The following is an 11,476-nucleotide window of genomic DNA, read 5'->3' on the forward strand; positions in this document are numbered from 1 at the left end:
TGCGTAGCTAATGCTATCCCAAAAGTTAACAGTAAAAAGATTACAATAATAATCAATTTAAAATTGCTAATTCGTTGCGGGTTGCAAAATCGTCTTCAGAGTTTCAGTAAGGTGTCAAATGTATGATCAAAAATGCAACATTATCTATAACGTGAATTGAGCAAAACAACATTATTGATCGAGGGTATAGAAGGATTTTCAGGTCCAATAAAAACAAATTATTTTTTAGATACCGCGGGTAAAATCAATAAGTTTTGAAATTTACAAGGATGTTGAACAATCTGCCAACAGAATTGAAAAGAAATAAAAGAAACTGTTTTTAGAAAAAAATCTAAGCATCTTTTGTAAAAATAAGCGTTCATAAGGACTTTATTAAGGGAAGTATTAACGCTAAACGGTAATAATATATTCAATTACTTGTATAAGAATCGCTACAAGAGAAAAAACTTTTCTTGTTATGAAAGGCAAACGCGTAAAGTTATTTAAGTGATTTTATGAATACTGGCCGAACTTATAATCATTCGCATATACATCACCGCTTCCAAAAATAAAGGCAATGATTAGTCGATCAAATATTTTGATGGAGTGCAAGTTAATGACGACAAGGTATGATATAGGTAGGAAAAAATTAGAAAAAAAACTACAATCAATTTTTATAAAAAGTTTTAAACAATCTTTTTTTTAATTGTTAAATAACAAATACAATACAATTAAATTTCTTTAAAAATTAATATAATTTAAATAAATAAAAGATAAAATTAAAAAAGCATATGGTAAAATATTATGAGAACATTTTTTGGTACAACTGTTTTTCTTTTTTAATATTCAAATCAACAGTTTTAATTAAATTAGTCAAAGCCTTATTTTCAGGTTCATGTTTTAGAGCAACGATTAGATCCAGTTTGGCCATGTTGTATTCATGCAAAGCCAGATAAGCTTGCGCCCTTCTGTACAAACCTTTCACGTTTGTAGCATCCAAATTAAATGCTTCATTGCAGTGACTGACGACTTCACTGTAAGCTTGTTCCTTTAAATAGGCTGCTGCAAGGTTTAAATGACACTGAAGTTTCAACAGTTTTGCTTGCTTAAATTGACTGCTGGTTAAATGTTTGATTTCTATGTCATCTAAATAACGTAAGGACTTTTTAAATCTCAAAAAACTAAATTTCAAATTATTGTTAAAAATTAATGTCCCCTGATTCTTATGGTGTTCAGCTCTTTCTAATTTTTCATCAGCAAGCAATTCACTCATTTCAGCAGCTCTGTTAAAAGTTTTTAAAGTCAATTTGAATTTGAAATTGTTATCATCTAGTTCATATTTTTGAACTTTTTGTCCAGAAACGTCGATATTAGATTTAACATAGCATTGTTCACCTTCCTTCATAGTTATTAAAATTTTGTCCAACAACTCAGAAATCACAGTGTCACCTTCTCCTATCGTGATTTCAGTTTCTTTATCTAAAGCATATCCTCCCAATTTTTCTTCTGGTATATTATTATTGTCTGAAACCAATATATAACAAAATTAAGATTAGTAATACATAAAAGTATTTAAAATCATTTATCAATGGTTCTATAGCTTTACTGTAAGCTATAAAATCACATGGATATAAAATATTAAGTTGAAACTCAATGTACCTGCCCATTGGTCATAACAATATACTATTGCTTCTTTGAGATAACAATTTAAAAAGTGCATAATAATACTGATAGTGATACCATTCTAATATATTTATAATGTTTCATTTTTAAGTTCGAAAATAAATGTACTATTTAAAATTTAATGTCTTTCCATTTTGAATATTCCTTTTCTAAGTTAAAATTTTTATGAGTATTCACTTCTTTATTTTTATGTTATTGATATATTACTTGATACAGAAGTCAACCCTGCCTAGATAAGCATTAATAGCTTGGTTCAAGCAATGTTAAACTTAATTTTAAATAATTTTAATATGGGACCCTAAATAACTAAACACTAAAAAATAACTATAACTTTATTTAAGCTATGCTTTTTATGCTATAAACATAATAATAATACTTAATAGTGTAATATTATAATCATAATAGCAGAGCAGCTTTAAGTTTAAATTAAATTAAAAAGCATGCAGCAAGCAGTAGTAAAAAGTAAAGAAATGCCTAACTGGCCAATCCCTAATGAATGGTACTAATAATTAATTTAATTAACTGAACATTAATATTTTTTATTTTTTAGTAGTTAGTAGCAGTCAGTAAATGTAAAACAATTTACTATTTTTACATAGTGATTGTAAAATTGCCATATCAATCAAATAAGTAGATACTTAAAGCTAGCAGAAAAAACAAAACACCATTTTATAATTATTTAGATTTACCAAGGACAGTTAAGAGAACCAGGCATGTGGAGCCATCATTTGGTGTTGAATCTCCTACTCCTGCTGTAAGGATGTGCTTGCTGTAGGAGTTGTCATCAGGAGAAAAGGTTTCTAAAGATCCTAACGATTTATGCGCGCTCATCAGCTCCTTGCACTTTACTTCGGCAATCAAACTATTTTTTTAAATAATTTGACGAAACCTGATAAAACCTTTTTTCTGGCCTACCGGAGACCAAAACTCCGAATATATTTTGTATTAAGTTTACTTTTAAACGCAGACAAGAGCGATATTGGTTGATGCTTGATGTTCAACACTTACTATTTAATTATTTTGAAGTTTAGTCATTGAATGTATGTTGTTTTATGAGCTGTTTTAACATCTATTACTACTACATACTTACTTTGAGAAAACGTTTGCCAAATGTAGCTTCAAATATTTTATCCAAATAGTAAAAAAAGTTTTTAAATTTTATCTACGGACTAACATAAATAACTATTAACTAAATGTTAATAATAAATGTTAATTTCTAAATGTTAAAAATGAAAAGGACATCTAAAAAATGTTAAAAAAATAATAACGAATAATTTTAAATTTAATTTTTAAGTCACATAACATAGTATTATTATGTAGTATTAAAATGGTGTGGTATTGAATCGGTATGGTAGGTATTAAATTTGTGTGGTAGCTATTGAATTTGTGTGTCATTATTGAATCATCTGTTTGGTAGGTATTTGTACCTGTACTGCAGGTATTGAAATTGCGATGTATCGAATGTGTGGGGTAATTAATGTTCTGCATGGCATTAGAAATTTTAACATTGACAGTCTCAAAGAATGCTAGTTAAAAATAGCACATAACGCAATTGAAGTGCTTTATTTATAAGAATTAAGTGTATGTGTGAGTTAAAAGTTTTATTTTCCGTGGTTAGGATTGTATATTGTATTTAATTAACAGTAGAACAGCCATAACCATATACCTACTTAGAATAAAAGCCAAACGGCCAAATTGCCCATGCTCTTGGTTTGCATAAGTTTTTAAGTTTCTACGAATCTGATTTATCTACCTAAATTAGTTTGATCTTTAGAAATGAATTTTTGGTTGGAAATAGATACATTGATCCTGCCTCCTAGGCAATTGGATCAACAAATTTTTTCACACTTTTTTTTACTCTGTAATTTAAGATAGTAGAAACAAATTTAGAAAGATGCTAAGAGAAATCGCTAGGGCAATCAGTTAAATTTAATCTTTATTTCTATTTGTTCGGGCCACCTCACAAGCGAGCACGCCACATTAATTTTCGTAAGTCACGTGACTCTGTTTACGGAGGCACATAATTATAATAATTTCAACATTCTTTCAGTGTATATAAATTACATTTTTTAATAATATAAAGTGGTATTTTAATTGACAATTTCAAACATGCTGTAAACATTTCATCACAAACTAAACAAGTACTCATTTACTCTAACCAAAAAACGTCAGGGTAATGGTCGATGTTTCATAAAGTCCAATTCACTTTCAAACCGCAAATATCATATATTAACTGTCGTTAATGCACGTTTTAAAATTTTTTATTTGACAGCTTCGTACATTTACAGATTCGTTTTATTCATTAAATTGCTTTAAAGCAGATCACATGATTATTGAAAATTAATGATGAAATTATAAGGCAATTAATAAATTAGAAAGGCAGAAAAATTTATCCTTGGTTTGCTCTTTTTTTTCTAAGCGGTTTGATAAGGTTTTTCAAATTGATGATTTTTTGTGACATAATAATTTTTTTATTAACTAATATTAATAAAACCTGTTTGCTAGGAGTTTTGAACTTTAAACCACAAACTTTATTTTGATGAGAAACGCACATTTTCTATATTTCATTGCTCAAAATTAAAAAATGCATGTAAAGATTTAAATGATCGAAATTTAATGTCGAAATAGAATGAAGTTAGTGATATTGTGCCAGGTTAATGAAGAGGTGCTTGGACAAATACTCGCGTGCATATCAATCAGCATTGCAGAAGAGATAAATGTCTGATTTTATGTCAAGTCACTGATAAAATTTAATTGAAAAAATTAATTTGATAAAGTTTATTTACAAATAAATGTTTTAAAAATATATGAAAAATTATGTCATCGTCATTTTGATTTTTAAAACTCGAAATAATAATGTTAGTGCAGTGTAGGTAGGTAATGGACATGAAGAAAATCCTCGTAAATAATTTATCATTTATCCGTCTTGAGGCACTCACGGAATTCTATTACATCTTTCTGTTTCCACGTTTTATGCGCATTATCCATCGAAAGGAACCTCGTTAAACCAGGCATTCAAATAATCTCCATTTTGAAAAATTAGAAGTTTATGTATAAATAAGAGTTGGTTGGATCATTGTATTTCAAAAGGTAGCCAATTAAATTTCAAAATGAGTTTAATTAAAAGCAACAAACAAGTAACAAAAAGTAATTGAAGTGTTTTATTTAATATCAAATATTAAATCGGCTTGTTTGAAGCATTTTTTAAATGTAAATAGAATTTAATCCTATATCCAACAAATTAAATGTTTGATAAAAGTAAGCAATGCATAGAACACACATTCGCATTCAATGAACAGTAACAATCAATAGTAGTGAAATTCTGCATAGGTTGATAAGTTATTGAAAAAATAATTAAATGTTGTTATGACTGAATGAAAAATTTTGTTAAGCAGAGTCAGCAATCCACGTGGCGTTGGAGGATTCTGATCTATGGAAGGAATTTTCATCAGTGGGAACTGAAATGATCGTCACCAAGCCAGGCAGGTTGTGTGCATGCATGATTCAAGAGAAACATTTCTATTGTAACCTTTTTAATTATAATACTTGCAAACACAAAACCAAATGGGGTTGAAAGAATTAAATGATTTAAAAATGTATGCATGAAATGAAATTACAATTTCGTAAATACTTTCCTTAATGCGACCGTGCGTGATGTATGTCATTCACTTTTATGCTCATATTACGCGCATTAAGTCTGGTGGTAATGAGATAAGCATAAGCTGGCATATAACCACGTGTCTGGTCGGACTGATTGTAATGCGTGTAACGTCAGGACGACACGCGGGATATAGTATTAGTGACATTACACGTCGCGGTTCTAATAACTGAAACCGAGTTTACTGCCAAATAATATTATATACCAGATTTCAAAATTTTATTTTTTCAAAAACAATTGTTTTTATATCTTTTAGATATTTATAAAATATTTTTTGGACGCTTTTGTAACTAACTTTTATCCGCCTAACCTTTTCTCTGAAGTTAGATCGATCGTAGTCGCTAAAAGTTTTGATGTCGTCTGAGACTTAATTGGAGGAATTTGCAACTTTTCATCCTCAATACCAACCTCAAGTGTTTGTTTCATCAGAAAGATGGGTCCTTACTAAGCTACACAAGTTTGCCTCCAAATAAAATTTATGATTTTTTTTTGTCATTTGTTTGTTTTTTGCGTAAGTAATGAGATGAGACCATGTAACCAAATTAAACCATTTTGCCACTTTTCTCATAAATTTTGTTCGAATAGTTCAGTAGTGATGGTCCAACTTCCGAATTTTCTATGGTTGTGGTTATCGAGGTTACGGTTTTCTTTAAGCGCAATTGCAGACAATTTCATTTTCGAGCGGTCATGGTTATGGGAGGTTTCTGTTTCTAAAAAGTTCCTCCACTTTTCGTTCTAAAAGAAATGAACGACGCTCACACAGCGTACCTGGTGACGCTTGAAAACCACACGGTTATCTTTTTATATTTGAACTAAGTAGCTACAAAACTGGAAAAGGCACATTTACCCATAATGTCATCATGCCTCCAATGTTATGTGATGTAATGCAATGTAATGTTTAATGTAATGTGATGTAATACAATGTAATGTTTAATGTGATGTGATATAATACAATGCAATATAATGTGATGTAATACAATGTAATGTTTAATGTAATTTGATGTAATACAATGTGATGTGTGAAAAAAATTGATGCGATGTAATGTGATTTGATGTAATGTGAAGTCACTGCGGTTCGTGATAATGACATGACATGTACGCAATTATAACATCATTTTTAACGTCATCAACATCATCATTGTTCGTGGTTTTGTTTGATGGATGGTTACGATGGTAATGGTGATAATAATGTTTGACATATATGTTGTATATATATATATATATATATATATATAGGTATATATATATATATATATAGGTATATATATATATACCAGGTATATATATATATATATATATATTTATACCTGGTGAGATTGTAGCGTACGGGTATGTATTCCACAAACAACTCAAATGCAGAGCAGCGCATGCATGCAGAAAAACGAGTGCACACATACGCATTAAAAGCAGAAAAATGGATGGACACCATCCTCATGCAAACACACGGTAAATATGCGTGCATTGAAAACATTTCATGTTCCGTACTACAATTCCTTACATCACCACACAACACCGAATGCTCACGTCGTCTGTGGAATGTTTAGAGTCACCTAGACCGAATACAATAAAACAAATATTTAAACAAAAACATTCAACAAATTTACACAATGCTTCTATACTCAGACGTATGTACCCACCAATCAGAGTGAACGTGAAAGGACTTTCACAAATGATGCGCTACACAATTTCTTTAGAAATCATTCCATGCAATGACTTCCGGTATAAGTACAATGGCGGAAGTTGGAGTGTAGCTGGTCCATCTGAGGACGGTCAGTCATTGTTGTTGCTGTGGTTGTTACTGTGGTGCTGGTGGTTGTTGTGACGATGGTGGTTGTTGTGGTAGTGGTAGAGAGGTTAAAATGTTTTTTGATGGAGTGTTGTTATAAAATGACTCTTTTTTTTAAACTTTCAGTTATGTATGTACTAATGTCATTAATGCTGTTGAAACACGCGTTGTTTAAAAATAAAAAATTGTTAAAAGTAAAATCAAATGTTTTGTATCTCGTGTTTCCTTGATCCATGGCGTTTGGCTGGATCTCACTAGCTCGCCACAACTTCTCACATGATCCTATAATACATCATAAATTGTACAGCAAGGAATACAACATAATCAAATTTGCACAACTGAATAATTGAAATAATATAATACTGACACCGGCCAGCAAATGAGAAGAGCAGGAGGTACACGCACGAAGATTCTCCCGCCCGGGGAAGTCACTGGATGTCGAAGGTCATCTCATTCCATAAGCTCAAAATAACCAACAACGTAAATGATCAGCATGGTCACGTAGGTAGATGTTGCATGCACTGTAGTGTGTGTATCACATTATGTCGTATGCACTGTAGTGTGTGTATCACATTATGTTGTTGTACTTCATGGCGTGTTATTCGTTCTCGCGCAATATATAATATTTACATGATGTTGTATGTGTTACCACTTTACAACGTATGTACGATGTAGTACACCACACATCTCGTTATTATAATAGTGTCTATCAAATTGAATATGTTTTGGAATATGTATGCATGTTTGGATGGTAGTGTAGATTCAACTAAAACAAAGCATAACAGCATCAACACCAATGTAAACAAAGTTTACAACACTTAAGCAAATGTATCAACAAAGCATGGATGAATGATTTTAAATAATTACAAAATGATATTCAAGCGAGCACCTAATTTCCAGCTGCTACTTCACTCCATGCACGTCTACCAGCCACGACTGCTCATCTGTCCATGCGACTTCAGCTCAACTGCCATCGAACGGAATGAAATTGAAACCGAAACTGAAACAACCTTCACCTTCCCGGAGACAAAGTTTATGGCAGTGACTGCCTACCAGAACGATTACGTGACCAGACTGAAGATCATGAACAACCCCTTCGCGAAGGGAGTTCGTGAAAAAATGCTCATCTGAATTTTCGGAGGTCCTGGGGTGACCGCTGATGACGACGAATGGTGATGGTGAGAATGAGAAATGTGATAACGGTGATGTTGGCTGTAGTTAGGAGAATGATGAGTTTTCAATGAACATCTGAGTTGTGATGTTTTCATGATGGTTTCAGTGATGAAGATGATGAGAGTGAGGGTGATGATGATGATCGTTGTTGTGATTGTTGTGATAACTTTCATGATGATGATGATGATGATGAGGATAACAGCCATGAAAACACGATATTAAAGCTGCTGTACTGACATGGCTGAACATTGAAAGGTTGGAAGATTTACGTGAACATGCAAAATGCCAGCGATCGTGATGATCCGCTGAACAGAACAACGATATGAACTGAACATTCATTCATCGTGGCACGTGACGATGTTGGGATGTGATGTAATGATGGATGGATGATGGATGGATGAATATTACTAAGATGGATTGGTAAGATGAATGTAGGAATGATGAATATGATGACAGATGGAATTAATTTAAGATAGATGGATAGTTTTAAATGAATAAAAATAAACATTGTCATCTTTACCTTTCTATACTAACGATCAGTTGCCTCATGTTTTCAAGAAATGATGAAATTAAATGATGAGTTAATTGATGTAAATAATTCTAACCTATATAACATTTTCAACAATAACTTGGCCGATATGTAAACTTTATTAAATTCTGTAGTAAGCTATTCGTTTAATTTACGAGATTTGCTAATTAATTTGCGTTTTGTTTAAATTGCAAACAAGTGCTACAAAAGTTTGATGCATTTTTAACGCTATTTTCCTATGTTTAATTTCTCGTTTGTCAGTTTAATACATTGTACCAAAAGCGCTGTATTTAAAGCACTTCACAACAAATTTAATGGACTTTGTAAATTAAAGTAAATGTAAGAACGAGGCTGTGCTATAATGTTGCGGAGTCTTCCTAATAAATATTTTTCATTTAAAAATTAACACGGGGGCTGCTCTGCATTGAATTGTCGCACAACCAAAGACAAAAAATTGTCACCAAGTTGCAGGATTTTGCTTTCATTTGGTTTGTTTATTTAAATGTAAAATATTTTAATTATTTTAATTAGCATCATTTTTGAAAATATTGATCCGCGCCCAAAAAAATAACATTATTACTCTCAGAATTTTCATTTATTTATATTTTTCTGTTTTCTAGAGAGACAAGTAAGAAACAAGTGAGATGTAATTGATCTTTTTTTTATTATTCTTTAAAAATCAAGATCTGACTGAGGCAGAAATGTTACACCATGCAAGCAGTAGTATAAAAATGAATAAATATAAAACAAAGGAAAAAGAAAAATGTTTAAACATGAAAAGTATTGAAAATAAAATAATGACATGAAAAGGCAAATTAATAAAGTAATTTATTGATGGACTAGATAATGACTTAGTGAGTTAGTGAGGTGCTCTGTAAGTAAAAGGAAAACTAGATTGAAAGATAAAGTTTCATTGAGTGCTAATATGTTCGAGGTGTCTTGTGATGAAGGTCTTTTCCTGATATGTTGATTAAGTGGCGACTTGATAGTTGTGCTTGCGTTGGCGAAGATAGATTGTGTGTTGTACTTTTCATTGGTGGTAGTAGAGGATGGACGAAGTGGTTGTTGTTATTCTCTACTTTCTTGAACAGTCTTGAATCGAGTGTGTTGAATATCTGAGTGACTGTAGGATATGATGGAGGTAGATAGTTGAGGCGAATTAGTTTTTTGATGAGAGATTGTAGTTGCCGAAGTTGTTGTTGTGTAGCAAAACCAGACCAGGAGGAAGCTGCATATTTAATGCGTGAGATGATGAGTGATTCATTGATGTCGAATAATTTGATGCCTCTGAGACCACGTGAGCGGAGTGTTTTGAGTGCGTGAAATGTTTGAAAACCTTTTGTGATGATCTGATTGATATAAGGTGCTATATTGAGTGTGGAGTTGAATGTGATGCCTAATATTTTTAATTGACTAGTGCGAGTGATAGATGGGTGTTCTGGAGGTAATTGTATTTTCTTACCGCTTTTGTGAATGATGAGTTCGAATGATTAATTGAGGTTAAGTGACAGATTGCATCGTTTTGACCATGTAGTTAATGAGTCGAGTTCTGATTGGATGGTGTTTGAGTTAGATGATTGGATGATAAGGTAGGTGTCGTCAGCCTATTTTACGATTTGAGTAGAACTATGTAGAATTTTTTAGAGTAGAAGCATTGATGATAAAGGTAGATGGTCCAAAGACAGAACCTTGAACTACATTAAAATTAGTTGGTAAAGTAGATGAAAGAGCAAAACTAAAAAAAGTAGAATGTTTCACGTTAGAAAGAAAATTTATTTGAAAATTGTAAATGTTGTCAGATAAAAGAAGAAAGGCTAACATATCTGAAAGTGATTGAGAGTGTCAAAAGCTTTAGAAAAGTCGAGAGTAATAAGATGAACATTATTATTATCTTTAAGGAGAGATGTTATTGTAGAAGTAAGAGAGATGATGGTAGATGCAGATGAGCCTGTAGGGCGTGATGCAAACTGATCTTGTAATAGTGGTTTGATGGATGGATGATTGAAACATGGAGGGATGAATGACCTAACGATGAATTTAACCCATATACTTTAAATCGTTTTAAAATCACGCCAGTTCTTATATATCATATTAAAATATAATTTATCTTTCTGCTCATCAAACTTTTTCCATTTAGCCAAGACTGCGGTCCCCATACATAATCTTTAAACGTAGTACTATCTATAATTGTTCATTGTTATCAACTATCAAAATTAGAACTAAAATATTTTTAATAATTAGAAATCTAAATGATAAAGTTTTGATAGATCTGAGACCTCAAAAATAAAAGATTAGCTAGCACCGACGGAAATAAAAAGTTGCTAAAGAAACATTATCAGATTGCATGCCAATCAGTTTCCAAACATTCATAAACTTTTGTTGATCATGGCAGTGCTGCTAAATTTGAAGTCAAAAGTTGAAAAAGCTTCTATACATTGAAAAATTTCAAAAAGTTAACAAAAACAGTTCAAATAATAATGATTTTTTTATACTTTAGCTTGAAAAGTATCCAATTTATATAAATTTATGAAGTTAATTGTTCAATTTTTTTGTAGTTTGCGTTATGCAATTAAAATGTATTTTTATTTTAAAATTTGTTTTCATTACTCATTTAATGTCTTGCGTTGAGAAACATTTTGAACAGTTCCCTAAATATAAATCTTGGGGC

General features: G+C 31.4%; 2 protein-coding genes across 2 annotated transcripts; one reads left to right on the forward strand and one right to left on the reverse strand.

Moving 5' to 3' along the window:
* Nucleotides 1-781: 781 nt before the first annotated feature.
* HELRODRAFT_161093 (hypothetical protein) lies at nucleotides 782-2,493 on the reverse strand (the record flags this gene model as incomplete). The annotated part of the gene is made up of 2 exons (XM_009021060.1): nucleotides 782-1,503; nucleotides 2,352-2,493. The coding sequence occupies 2 exons, from the start codon at nucleotides 2,491-2,493 to the stop codon at nucleotides 782-784; spliced, it is 864 nt and encodes a 287-aa protein (XP_009019308.1).
* A 2,414-nt stretch (nucleotides 2,494-4,907) lies between these two features.
* HELRODRAFT_188516 (hypothetical protein) lies at nucleotides 4,908-8,845 on the forward strand (the record flags this gene model as incomplete). The annotated part of the gene is made up of 6 exons (XM_009021061.1): nucleotides 4,908-4,920; nucleotides 5,058-5,148; nucleotides 6,944-7,089; nucleotides 7,483-7,607; nucleotides 8,007-8,480; nucleotides 8,513-8,845. 5 exons carry the CDS (start codon nucleotides 4,908-4,910, stop codon nucleotides 8,235-8,237), a joined length of 606 nt encoding a protein of 201 aa, XP_009019309.1. The 3' UTR covers nucleotides 8,238-8,480; nucleotides 8,513-8,845.
* Between the last annotated feature and the right edge of the window lie 2,631 nt (nucleotides 8,846-11,476).

Source organism: Helobdella robusta (genome assembly GCF_000326865.2).
Source record: "Helobdella robusta unplaced genomic scaffold HELROscaffold_3, whole genome shotgun sequence".
Lineage (NCBI taxonomy): Eukaryota > Metazoa > Annelida > Clitellata > Rhynchobdellida > Glossiphoniidae > Helobdella > Helobdella robusta.